This window comes from Populus alba, chromosome 12, assembly GCF_005239225.2.
Source record: "Populus alba chromosome 12, ASM523922v2, whole genome shotgun sequence".
Taxonomy (NCBI): Eukaryota; Viridiplantae; Streptophyta; class Magnoliopsida; order Malpighiales; family Salicaceae; genus Populus; species Populus alba.
Genome location: NC_133295.1, coordinates 9632004 through 9646432, shown reverse-complemented (window position 1 = coordinate 9646432; position 14429 = coordinate 9632004). Strand labels below are relative to the sequence as shown.

General features: G+C 31.8%; 1 protein-coding gene across 1 annotated transcript; it reads right to left on the bottom strand.

Annotated features, from left to right (window-relative positions):
• Positions 1–7413: 7413 nt before the first annotated feature.
• Positions 7414–9231, bottom strand: LOC118044582 (uncharacterized). The gene is made up of 3 exons (XM_035052944.2): positions 8964–9231; positions 8777–8843; positions 7414–8639 (listed from the first exon to the last, which is right to left on the bottom strand). Exons 1-3 carry the CDS (start codon positions 9027–9029, stop codon positions 7711–7713), a joined length of 1062 nt encoding a protein of 353 aa, XP_034908835.1. The 5' UTR covers positions 9030–9231; the 3' UTR covers positions 7414–7710.
• Between the last annotated feature and the right edge of the window lie 5198 nt (positions 9232–14429).

Sequence of the window (14429 nt, the reverse complement as noted above, 5' to 3'; positions counted from 1 at the left end):
TAAAAAAACACGTAATTGTAGTAGGGGCTGAAATTAAGGGTTCAATTAAAGAAAATTGAAAGTTTAATGATCAATTAAAGGTTTAAGTGCACAAATAAAAAACCAAGGACCAAGATGAAAATGATGTTAAGCTTTGGGGATGATAATTGAGTTTATTAGGGGTGAAATTGCATGAAATTAAAAGTTTGGGAGGCAATTACGGGTGCAATTCAAAGCAATTGAAAGAATAAAGACTAAAATAAAATTTTTCAAATCCCACATTAAAAACCCTAATTTCTAAGTTTTAACCTAAACAACGTGTCGTTCAATCACTGTTTAGCTTCTTTTTCCACAATTTTGATTGATTGAGTAGCCATTTTTAAGCGAATCAAAGTGGTGTTTCCGACCACTTTGGAGACTTTAACCACTACCATTCAACTGAGAAACACCCCCTCTACAAAGATTAGTTACTCTCATCAAACACTTATATCTCATTTTCTTCAACGAACTCAACAACATTTTATTCTCGATTAGTCATCACTACACTTTTTCATTTTAGGCTGATCAGGTTGACACTTTCAAATGAATAAATGTGAAGCTATAGACCTTTAAATTGAGTAAAGATGAATCCAAATGAAAGGTGTACACCCCCCTACCAAGATTAAATGGTTTTCAACAACGATGACATTAAAGTTGCTTCAAAGAAGCCTCGAAACTAGTCAACTCAATTATCGATGATTGTAATACCCATTTCACAAAATCATTAATATTTTTCAAGTGTTCAAACTCCAAGCCTTATCAATAGGTTCTTATTAAATGTTGTTTACGTTTCTCTCAAGATCAAAAGGCTAGAAACAAGCTCCATAGTCTTTAAAATTGAAAAACCACCAAAAATCAAGTTTGTTGCAAAATCACTATTGAAAAACCAACACGGGTATAGAACTCAAAGCTATGAAATATACTCCAGAACCCTTTCATATCAAAGGACTAAGCTTTGATTAATTTATGTTTGAACCCATCAAAAACCCTATAAATGTCTCCTGAAAAATCATAGCAAAAATAAAAGAAAAAGGTAAGAAAAAAATTGATAAAACATCTCCAAAGTATAAAGGTTTAAGAGTTTAGCATAGGGATTTCCACAACTTTGAGAGAAAATAATAAACTTGAATAAAAAAAAAAAAAAACTAAAAAGCAAGCAACCATTGTTTGAGCTTTAGAAGGTATAAATCATTCATTTATTATGGTAGATAATGTCCATGAGGCATTATATTATTTTTAGCTTTGATATTAATCAATGCATAAAATGTTTATTTTTCTTTGTTAGATTCTGATTGGAATTGTCTGTTAATGTTGCTAGATGTTTAGAATATGTTTAGATGTTTAGATTAAATGAAATAAATTGATTTAGAAATCTGGCAGTATAGTTATTGATTTTTAGGTTTGTTAGTGTGTGTTATTGGTTCCTAGGCATGATTTAAGTTCCAAGTGTTTAAAGAGTCAGTTTTGAGTCGAAATTTGATATTTTTATAGGCTGTTTCAAGTTGGCAGTTTTGAAGTCTACAACACCTTGCATAATTTTGATGTTATTTGTTAGTTTTTTTTTATTATTCAAACATGTTTGGTTATGGTTATGTAACTTGTTAGAATGAAGAAATCATGTTTTAGAAGTTAAAAAAAATGTCAATTTTGGAGGCTTGATAGTGTGTTGAGTTTCTGGGCTATTTTTGAGCAGTGTTCTTCGTGTTCTTGGAAAGAAAATTGCTTGAACTCCATGATTTTGATCGATTGTAGTCCAGTTCTTTAAATAGAATCCTTCTTGCGACTTTATTAGTCAATAATTTAGGGTTTATTTGCATCAATAACATGTTCTTAGTAAGTTTTAATTATAGGGTTTTAGTTTTGAACCAAAACTCATTTTGATAAAATTGTGGTTTTTAAGTAATAATCAAAGTGCATGAATGCTAAATTATTGATCATTGCATGATTTCCAATATGTATGTGTCTTTGGTTAGTCTATATTTGGTCTGATTTGAAATCTATGTAGTTGGGTTCATGTTGAATGTTCTTTAGTATATTTTATGTTCTTTGTTTTTCTAAGTTTTGATCCATTATGATTAAAAAAAAATTGAGCTCGTGTTTTTTTAAGTTTGATTTCATTTTGGATTCTGGTTTAGGTTTTGATTTGTTTATCAGGTCAAACTAATGGAGTTTTGTTCGGTTTATAATCGAACCAAAAGTTTCAGATCAACCCTGTTGGGTCAAAATCAAGTAAACATTTTAGACCCTATTTGGCTAGTAATGTTTTTGCTAAAGGTTTTCTTTGGGTTAAGGGTGTGTTTGGCAAACACTTCTTAAGCCTATTTTAGTAGTTTTGTCTTTAGAAAAAAAATGAGTTTTTGCCAAATATAACCTTAAAAAAAAAAAAATCATTCTTGTTGCATACAACCTAATCTTTATTTAAAAAAAAATTGCATTTTTATTTATGAAAAAAAATAGAAAAAATATTTTAGCATTTTTTTAGAAAATGTTTTGTATTTCTTTGCATTAGTTGTGGAATTTACAACAAGTTTGTAAAATTCCTCACGGATTTGGCTAATATTTTAATAACCCCAAGTTTTCTTCTTCATCTTTATTTTTGAAAATTAATAGTCAATATTCTGGTATAAATGTTGAAGCCACAAGTAGGCTAGTATTCAAATATCAGAAGTTGACTAAGAAATTCTCAAAAATTCTTTAATATTCATCAATTTTAATTGAGTATTTTTTTTCACCACAATATACGAGTTGTGGGAAAATATTTTTGCCTTTCAGGATAAGTGATCCCTATTAAAGCATATAAATGGATTCTTCCTATAAGAATTTGTTTAGATATAAAAGCCCGTAATAAATTCAAAATGCTAATTTTGTTCATAAGCATAAATCTTTATCCCGAGCCATAGATGAACCACCTGCTAGAAACCCATCAACGACTTTAAACCATATCCAGACCACACAATACAATTTACCTCGGATAAGGTGCGCTAAGAAAACTAATATCTTTCTTGGTCATAACCAATCCTTACCTTGAAATTTCTAATAAGACTAGTCTACCCGAGTCTCATAGTGACCCTAAACCAAACAATTAAGTGGCGACTCCTTGACCTCAACGTGCGACACATTAAATTGGTTGAATAAAATAAAAATAAAAAACAATTATGCAAGACTACACATATTAGAAATATTATTTTAAAATAAACATCTTTTATTTTCAAAAAAAATAGTTCATTTATACATAAGATATATATATATATATATATATATATAAATGAATTAGAAAAAACCTTTTTGAAAATTAAACGCATAACTAAAAAATAATTATCATTTAAAAGAGGATCTCTAAACAAAATAAAAGAGAGAAGGGGTTTATATCTAAATATAATTTTTTTTCAAAAAAAAGCATTAATTGAAAAACAATTAGGAAAAAAAAGCCAAGCAATGCTCGGCCTAACCCATTTTATTAAGTCTCGCGCGACTAACCTTCTTTTTTTTTTTTTTTGCTGAAGCTAATTTTCTTTGGAAAAAATCAGACGACGCGTAGTATGATCCTACCTAGGTTTCTGCCTTTATGGTGGCTGAAAAACTAGGACCTAAGTTTTTTTTTACCCAAAAACCTATTTTTGACCTAACACACTTATAAAACATCTTAATAATCATGATAAACCTATCTGTGGCCTAAACAAAACCAAAAAATCATCCTAAAAACCAAAATTAACCCGAAACTAAAAATCAACCCGAGCTCAGATATTTTTTTTATGAACTTCAAAGGTAATAAAAACACTTAATATGAACTCTTCTCAAACAAAATAATTTGACACAAATATTATCCATTTTAGTAGCCTAAATCAGTGTCAACAACATGTTTTTTTTTTCTACTATCAGAATTCAACGACATTGCTTTCTCTCCTCTCTTAACCAAGGACTAAAAAATAACAAAAATAAATTTTTATATCAAAATTGAATTTGAAAAATATCAGTGTCAACAACATGTTCATGTCTCTACCGCCGAAATCCGACGACCTTGCTCTCTGTCTTCTCTCAACCAAGGACTAACAAATAACAAAAATAATTTGTACCAAAATTAAATTTAAAAATATTGAGGTACAAAAATCATATAATCTGTGTTATTTTTTAAGTTCGAGAATCAAAATGCATCTTTTTCAAAACTTATGGCATGTCTTCCATGTTTGACGTCTTTTTTATTTAGGTCCCCCTCTTTTTTCAATCTCATATTTTCATAAGAAATTAAAATTAATTGGTCTTCAATTAAGATTAAATCACCGGGGGAAAAAAAGTTTGAGAACCAAATTAAAAAAACACAAAATTTTACACAACTCATCCACAATAATTTGTGAGAGGATAAATAATAAGATCATGCAAAGTAAATAAATAAATAAACACCTTTTAGTTTTATACTTAGTGGTGAGCTCTGTTATTCATCTTTACTTCCTTCTATATAGAGATGGCAATGGATTATCACATATTGGATTTTTTTTTCTATTAATTATCTATTAGGTAAAAAATTTAGATATTTTATAAATTATCCATCAGATTTTGAGCATCCATTGTCTTCTATTATTTATTATTCAATAAAAAGAAATAAAATAGTTAATATTTGTTTCATTTCAAATATTAAGATAAGTATATATTATATTGCATTAAAAAATATCTAAATATTCTGCAAATATATCTATATAATATAAATATATATTTCATAATAGATTTAGGTAAGTTTCATGTTGAGTTTAATAATATTCATATTCTATCGATTATTCATCAAGTAATATAATTATCTGAAAAATACTCGGTCATTAAAATCTATGGAGATCAATATCCATAGGGTTAGATTAATTTGTCATCCCTACCACCACCAGTTGCACATCCTATATCGCTGCTCTGTTCCTATGCAGTTAGGCCAATGGTAAGCTCTGATTCACCAGATTCAGCATCACTCGCAAAAACATCAAGCATATCCATACTGGCTGCAACTTCTAACCTTTATCAAAATCAAATTAAAATACCCAACTTCAATCAATCTCCAACAAGTTTAACTTGTATCAAAATCGCATTCGCCACAAGAACCTGAAGAAGTCACAATAGTTGCTTGAACTCGTACTATAGAGGGTCATCTTACACTACCAAATACCACGGCCGCGGATTACTGAATATCCCATTCATATATTGCAGGATCCAATCAAGAGGTGTTGAATCCACTTATCAAACTTCACCTCCAGGCTCCTGCAAAATTATTGCTCAAGGATGTATCCCTATCTCAGATCCTCTTCCAGTATATGCTCAAGAATTGTACTAATATTCTTGATTTGAAAACAAAAGGGTACCAAGACATTGATCAAATGAAGGACATGGTTAGGTTACAAACACGTAATAACATGCCTCGCATTAAAACAAAAAAGAAAAACATGTGAAAGCTTGCCGCCTGCATTTTCTTAGGCTGCCAGCATGCGCATTATAGGTTTCTAGACTTTTATTAGGTACAGTGCACATAATTGTCACGCAAATTTGTGGATTTTGCAATGCATCATTCATGATACCGACAAACTTCGCATTTAACATGTGAATTAGAATGCTATCTCAAAGTTATCTATTCATCTTCCAGGCTACAAAAACTAAAAGTGCGCATCCATACCTAAAACTCGACAAGTCACACAAGTTTCTAACCCAAGAATGGAAGCTATCCAATACCCTTAGAAATAGAAGAGTCCCGTGGATTACTAACTTCAGCATTATTCCCTCTGCAGTGAAAATGAAACAGCCAAGCAATTACCATAAAATCAGGTTATATCTGTATGATAAAGTATATAATTTTAAGGAACATATGACAACCACCGTCTACCATTTAACCAAAAAAATTGCAGTTGGCATGTAGAGATGTAATCACCCCACAAGCAACGAAGCTAAAATGATTCCAACTTTGCAAATAACACACATGCAGGCAATAGAACCAGCAATTCTTGAGATAACAGTACGCTAAGAATATCAAGCCCAGCTTTTCCAGCCATCTGATGTTCCTAAGACCTTCTTCCCATGTAAATCACGGGGTACCAAAGAAAAATGAAGTCGTCAGTACTTGCAAACGAAACCAACATTTTTATATATCTCCCTCCCTAGGTGTCTAAATCAGAATTAAGCCCGAAGGCTGTCGAGGAGATGCAAATGCTGTTACCTAGCAAAGGTATGTTGGCCTTACACAACAATCTTTCAACACAACACCGGCATATTAGAAAAACAGCACAGGGAAACCAATAAGAAAAACCAATTCAATAAAACAGCAACCACAAAAACATAGCATCGATTGCCTCCTGGGCAAAGGATCCTATCCAATTGGCTGTAAATAAAAGTGAAAGGTGATGCAAGAAAGTCACGCTGTAGAAACAAGACAGGGGAGACATATTGCACACATTTCAAAGAGAACCAATAATCATAGGCACGTGCAGAGACAATTACAGAACATGCATATCAATAGTTAGGAGGGGGGCAATCACTGTTTAGGAACTTACTTTCAGCGTGAGCAAGGGACAGATAAGTCCAGGCCACATATCATGTTCAGCAAGGACAGCAAAAAGGGTAACAAAGAGAAACAAGAGAAAGAACACCGTGACATGCAATTTGCTTAAGAGAAATCCAACGAGCAAACTAGCTCTCATCCGTTGGCTAGCACAGGCATTCTATTACAATAAGAGCATTATGTTAAAATGAAATAGTTTCAGTAAAAACCTTCTCCTAGCATAGACAGCCCAAACAAGCAGCACTTAAAATACTCGTGATGATATAAGTGCTAGAATGTAAAATCTTTGTAAAACAAAGAGAAACCGAAAACACCAAACATTAGTATGTTACTTTCAGTCAGGTGTGTAAAGTGGAGCTTGAACATCATCACTCGACACATGCTGGACAGCAAAAAATTACAATAAGTTACCAACATGTTCTTTATAATTAAATAAGAAACAGAAACCAGGTTTTCAAATAAGGGAACTTTTCATTCGATAAGCATTCGTGCACAAACCTCAACCGTGAATCAGTCTCAATAAAGAATCAAATTTTATATTAGGTGGCCCCAGAAAAGTGACTCCTAAAACATGTTTTTTAGCCTGAGAGGGGGTTCCTTCAATGTTTTCAGAGCTCTGCACCTTTTTTACCCAATCGCCTAAAGACAAAAATATGTAATTCCAGCTGTGAAACTGCATATAATGTAACACTTAAGTAATCACATGCAGTGCAACTATGAAAGTATCAAGACTTGCATTGCAATCAAAGCAATTAGCTAAATTAGCCCATCCATGAATTATTGGATTTTAAGGCTGTATCCTATAAAGTAATTATCAAAGATGGAATCTAAAATAGTAACATGCACAAGCAGATAGCAAACCCAATCGAGAATTAAGGAAAAGGAAAACATGGAATATTGTATTTCATGTATTGAGTTTCTATGTCCCATATCTATTCACAAACTGAACATGGGTTTTCTACATCAGCATATGCACCACACATATAAGAACCAAGATTCAAAATAAGAAATAGCTCAATTCTCGGGTGCCAAAAGACATAATGATCTATACCCCCACATCTAAAAAGTCTAAGAAATGACAACCTGATTCTAGAATAGAACACACAAGACATACGGAGAAAGAGATAGACCCAAAATTCGAAAGTTCATCAAAACAGAGAGTTCTCCTCCTATGACCTCATGCTACAAGAACGATCCAACCTTAAAGTCAGATTACTTCCGGGCACAATGGCCTCCACCTCTACAGAATCATTCTTGTACAGTTCCCTGCAGTTCGGACAGCGGCCATCCAGCTCAAGCATTTTGTTGTAGCAGAAAAGGCAGACTTGAAACCCACATGAACATGGCAGGAAACTCGCATCTGTGAAGTCCAAATCTTCTGTACATATAGGACATGCAGATGGCACATTAACACCACTAGCACAAACCCACGCATGCATTCCCCGTCCATAATGCCTATCAGTATTCGGAAAGCGCCGCTGCTTGGACAAATTAGGAAGACTCTGCGGACGAAGTGCATCATCCGGCCTCCAAGCCCGACTATTCCCAGGAGTCACTCTTGATGGGATCCTTCTCTCCCGCGTCAAATTCTCATGATTAGAACCCAAGTTGCACGAATTACAATCCAATTGAACAACAGGTTCATGCTCCGGTGAAGACTGCAATTCCAAACATGGATTGTTGTCATCATCATGGTTTTCTTGTTTATTATCATAGTCATTGGCAGCTAAAGCATCGGCCAAAGCCTCCCAATCATCCAAGCAACTATCACCCCCTTCGTCATCCTCGTCCGTTATGCTACCAGAGCAACAACCACCGCTACTTCCACTAGTACTGCTGCCACTGCTGGAAGCAGTAAAATTGGTGCTTGAATCATTTCCACATAGGACACTGCTGCCAGTAGGACTATTTGAAGGGGAATCCATATCAAAATCACGATGGATCGACCCATTTTCATCCTCATCCTCCCCCACTCCTCTTCCTTGCCGCCTCATCTGCAAGTTTTCTAACGGATTCTTCCTTCCCTCTTCATGAATTTGTTGTGGCGACCCTCGTGGGCCCATCAATTCCTCCTTGCATCCCCTATTCTTCACTGTACCTGATAAAAAAAAAAAGTAAAAATCCACCGTCTAAATAAAAAAAAACCCCACACCACATTATTCAAAACTCCAATTTACTAAAAATATTTACAAAAAAAAAAAAACATATTGAATTTTTTTTAAAAAAATACTTTACCTTGAGAGAGCCATTGCTCACGACGAGCATCAAGCTTGCACTGTTTCAATTTGGCTGACCTATTGGCCTAAATAATCCAAAAAATCAAAGCAAAAATAGACAATAAGCTAAAATAGAGGATGAATTTACGAGATTGATTTTTTTTTAAAATCAAATTCTAGTAGAAAGAAAGGAATCGTATTAATACCCTCTTCTTCTTGCCGAAATCTTTCGGGACAGAAGGAATTGAAGCGTTGATTGAATCGGAAACCATGCTTACTTCTGCAAATATCTGTGGATTTGGAAAAACCCTAATTTGTTTCAACAGGTAGAGATGCGAATTTTTTTCTAGAGAGAGAAAGGAAGATATTTGGGTTTTTTTTTATCTTTTTTTGGTGTAGAGAGGCGAAAATAGAGAGAATGGATAACGGAAACTTCTCTGCTTCGCTCTGCCCTTAATTTTTCAGATGGCCTTCTGATAATCTGTTTTATTTATATAGCGACTCCGTTGCTAAATACCCTTATTTTTCATTTTATTTGCTGATGTGCCGCGTTAGGTGTAGGTTCGTGTTTTGCATGTAATAATTGGCAGGGGTAAGCATTTTCGGTTCGGTTTGATTTTGAACTGAAAAAAACAACCAAATCGGTTCTTTTTTTTTTTGAAAAAAAACCAAAACCGAACTGAAACCGATCAAATCGACCGGTTTCGGTCCGGTCCGGTTCGGTTTTTTATTTCAAAAAACCGAGACAACCTATATGCAAACGAATTAAAAGCCAAAATCAACAGCATTGATTTCATTCCAAATCCAAAACTCTGCTATAAATCAAATCCAAAATTTCTTGCAAAATAAACATGGTTTTTCCTATATTTTTCAAATACCCAAATGCCAAAAATCATGGAGGGGGCTGCTAGGTCCTCCCAACAACAAATCACGACGAAGAAAGGAAAGCTGAGTTCTTTTGTGGGAGGTGCCATCTAAATAAATATCAAGGTGATAGATAATAAACCATGGAGAGGAATTTTGCTTTTCCAAAGCCATTAGAATCGTCCAATATTGCTTCGCCAACACACTGTATAATGTCAGGGCTCTCTGATTGTTGGGAGATGCTGAGAGTTGGAGAGAACACACAATCACACGCGCAAAGAGGGAGAGAAAGAGGGAGAGGGAGAGGGGGCTGCTAGGAGGGAAAGGGAGAGAAAGAGAGAGAGGAGGCTGCGGCTAGGGTTGGAGAGTAAGAGTGAGAGGGGGGGTAATTTTTCTATTTATAGTGATTTTTTTGAACCGATTCGGTTCGGTCCGGATTAACCGGTTCCTGCATTACAAAACCAAAAACCGAACCGAACTGTGATTTTTCCTAACTATTCTAATTGGTTTAATTGGTTTTTTTTTCGGTTCGGTTTTTTCAATTAATTTTTTTTCGGTTTTCTTGGTTTATTCGGTTTTCCGGTTTTTTTGCACACCCCTAATTAGAATCGTCCAATATTGCTTCGCCAACACACTGTATAATGTCAGGGCTCTCTGATTGTTGGGAGATGCTGAGAGTTGGAGAGAACACACAATCACACGCGCAAAGAGGGAGAGAAAGAGGGAGAGGGAGAGGGAGAGGGAGAGGGGGCTGCTGGGAGGGAGAGGGAGAAAAAGAGGGGGAGGGGAGAGGGGGCTGCTGGGAGGGAGATGGAGAGAAAGAGAAAGAGGAGGCTGCAACTAAGGTTGGAGAGTAAGAGTGAGAGGGGGGGTAATTTTTTTATTTATAGTGTTTTTTTTTAACCGGTTCGGTTCGGTCCGGGTTAACCGGTTCCTGCATTACAAAACCGAAAACCGAACCGAACTGGGATTTTTCCTACCTATTCTAATCGGTTTAATCGGTTTTTTTTTTCGGTTCGATTTTTTCGGTTAATTTTTTTTCAGTTTTTTTGGTTTTCCAGATTTTTTGCGCACCCCTAATCATTGGGGTAGAAATGTGTGCGCGTACGTACAATCGCATTCCAAGCAAGAAAAATTTGTGCCCGCCCGAATGGAATTATAAGCAAGGAAACGATGACGTTTTTCCTTCTTTTGTTTACTTGGTAAACAAGGAAGTTTGTACTATCTAGATTTTATTTTTTACTGTATTAGGAAAATAGCGTTGATTAGGCTGTTGTTTTAAGAATTGGTTAATATTATGGTGGTATTTATTGTTTTTAAAATGTTTTTATTTAAAATTATATTAAAATAATTTTTTTATTTTTAATAATAGTATATTAAAATGTTTCAAAAACATCTAAAAGAATTTAATTTGAAGTAAAAAAATTATTCTTTGTTAAAAACACAATATTACCACACAAAGAACAACTAGAGCTTAATTAGGGAAATGCGACCAAACTCCATACTTATCTTACTAATTGTTTTCTAACTTCTTTCCACCTTCGTATCTTCATGGATTTGGAATTCAATTTAGAAAAAAAATTATTTAAAAAAACATAAAATTTTATAAAATATATAATATGTTTTTCTAAATACATGTAAAATCTAAATTCTTAATAACTCTCCATTTATAAAAAATTATTTTATAACTTGATTTTATAATAATAAAAGACTTGTTGAAAAATAATAAGGACTCAAATAATATATAATCCAACTTTTATATTATTATAAACTCCCAAACAATTTGTAAATGTGGAAAGAAGAAGATACGTGGCGAGAAAATATATTAATTTTTAATAGATGGTAAAGGGTAAAAAGTTTCTTCTATTGATCCATCTACTATTGATTTTTGTTCTAGTTACTTTTATTTGTATCAATATCAGTCCTCTACTTTTAAAGATATTTTTGTTTGGTCCTTATTTGACTAGAAGACCTGTTACCTTTAAATCATTAGATTGCATTAAATTATATCACGACACTAGTCCCAAATCCATTTTTATTTTTACACTTGTTATAAAATGATAGGACGTAACCAGATAATTAAGAATTACTTGAATTTAAAGCCTTTTAAAAAAAATGATAACTTTTTAAGCCTTTTATTCGAGTTATTAAGAGAGTTATTATACCTCAAGTATTTTATTTTAACCTTTTTATATTTTTTTATATTTTATTTTTAATTAAATTATCATGTCCACGTGATCCAGTTTGTGGGATTTGCTAAATTTTTCTTAGTATGTTGGGGTTTTTTTGTTTTTTTATAATTATTATTTTTTATTTTTTCATTCTACATTTGAATTGTTAAGAATTATATATCATAGTTTTTTTTTTTTTTACTTTTTATGGGATTGTCCTGACATCATAAATTAGATCGCGGATTTGACATGTTAATTTAAATTATTTTTTTATTTTATTTTTATATTTTTTTTTAATTTTATCATTAAATATTAGGTTGTCTGGAAAACGAGCATCTTCATTGTTTTTTTTTTGGAAGACATTCTTTTTATGCAGGTTATTATTATCAGTTTTTTTTTTATATAAAAAATCATGTTCATTTATTGATATTACTTATTTGTTTATTATATAATTAAATGAAATTAACTTATTGTATATAATAAGTTCTATGATTTGAATCACAATTTTTTTCTTATTTCTTTAAGACATGCTAACAATGTTTACATATTTTTTTAACGTTAAGAAAATCTTTTTGGCCCGGCGCATGATATAGCAGTAACCACCTATCTATTAAAATCTGCAAGGAAGAAAATTAATGTTTCAACAGTTTTTAATTGAATAAATAAAATCCATAAATCTCGAAGGAGGATTTTAATACTTCAAATTTGTTCCAACATTAATTTTCACTCACAAACTATTCAAACAAGTATAAATAACTCAAATATAGTTCAAGGCTTTCACAGGAATAGTTCCAAATGATGGCTTGCCGGTGGAAAGAAAAATATACAACATGAGTAACATTTTGCTTTATCTTTTACGGGATTTGATTTGTATTTGACATGAAAGTTTAATGCTCTTCTAGTTTAAAATGTGGAAAATTATTTTTTTATTTTTTTTAATTTTATCATTAAATATTAGGTTGTCTGGAAAACGAGCATCTTCATTGTTTTCTTTTTTTGGAAGACATTCTTTTTATGCAGGTTATTATTATCAGTTTTTTTTATATAAAAAATCATGTTCATTTATTGATACTACTTATTTGTTTATTATATAATTAAATGAAATTAACTTATTGTATACAATAAGTTCTATGATTTGAATCACATTTTTTTTTTTATTTCTTTAAGACATGCTAACAATGTTTACATATTTTTTTAACGTTAAGAAAATCTTTTTGGCCCGGCGCATGATATAGCAGTAACCACCTATCTATTAAAATCTGCAAGGAAGAAAATTAATGTTTCAACAGTTTTTAATTGAATAAATAAAATCCATAAATCTCGAAGGAGTATTTTAATACTTCAAATTTGTTCCAACATTAATTTTCACTTACGAACTATTCAAAAAAGTATAAATAACTCAAATATAGTTCAAGGCTTTCACAGGAATAGTTCCAAATGATGGCTTGCCGGTGGAAAGAAAAATATACAACATGAGTAACATTTTGCTTTATCTTTTACGGGATTTGATGTGTATTTGACATGAAAGTTTAATGCTCTTCTAGTTTAAAATGTGGAAAATGATTTTTTTTTTTTTTTTTTGGTGTTTGGTTTAGCTAGTTAAGAGAGAGACGTGGAGATATTTAACGTGTCTATTATAGGAAAGTTGTATGCAACCAACATAATTTATCCTTTTTTTCTTTTTAACTTAAAAAATCTAATATTAATCCCAACTATTCATTTATTTTTATTTTTGAAGACTTAGATTACGCAAACATGATTTTATCGTGTTATTTGAAATATGAGAAGATCCCAATAGAAGTATATTAAAACGAAAAAAAATTATGTTATTACATAGAGTAATTAGTAAGAGGATACTTAGAAGTGCGGTAACTATTATGATTTAAAGTTTTTTTATTTAAAAATATATTAAAATAATATATTTTTTAAAAAATTATTTTTAATATTAACATATAAAAAAATCTAAAAATATTAAAAAAATTAATTTTAAATAAAAAAATTAAAATTTTAAAAAATATAATTTGAATCATACATTACTTGAAATAACACGAGTATGACAGTGTTAATTTTTGGTGAGTGTTGTGTTATGAAGGCTGAGTGGGCTGCAATAATTAGGTTGAGATTAGCATAGTTATAGACGGGTTGAGTTGGAAATGTTGGATTAACATGACTCATGTTGCTGCATATTAGTTTTGAGTAAATTTGAAAAATAATAAAGAGTAGCAAGGGACAATGAGTGAAAATTAACAAAAACCTAAACTCCATGGAAAAACTACTGTAGACAAGAAGTAATTAACCGTGGATTGAAATAGTGAAATTACATATTTATTTAATTGAAATCCAATATGCCTTAATCAAGAAAATCAATGGATAGGATTTGGGAGATAAATGAGTCTTTTCACATGATCTATTAATTATTTTTGGAGTCATTAGAGGTATTTTGATCTTTTTATAATTTTTTTTGCATAGTTAAATCACAATATAGCTCTTAAAAGATAAAAAACACTTAACTATGGTCTAAGTATTTTGTTTGTATTTCACCTTTACAAGCACAATGTAATGATTTTATTGTCTTTGAATCAAAATTCTCAAAGCTTGACTACAAGGGTTTATTTGTAATTTAATTACTTTTTTTGT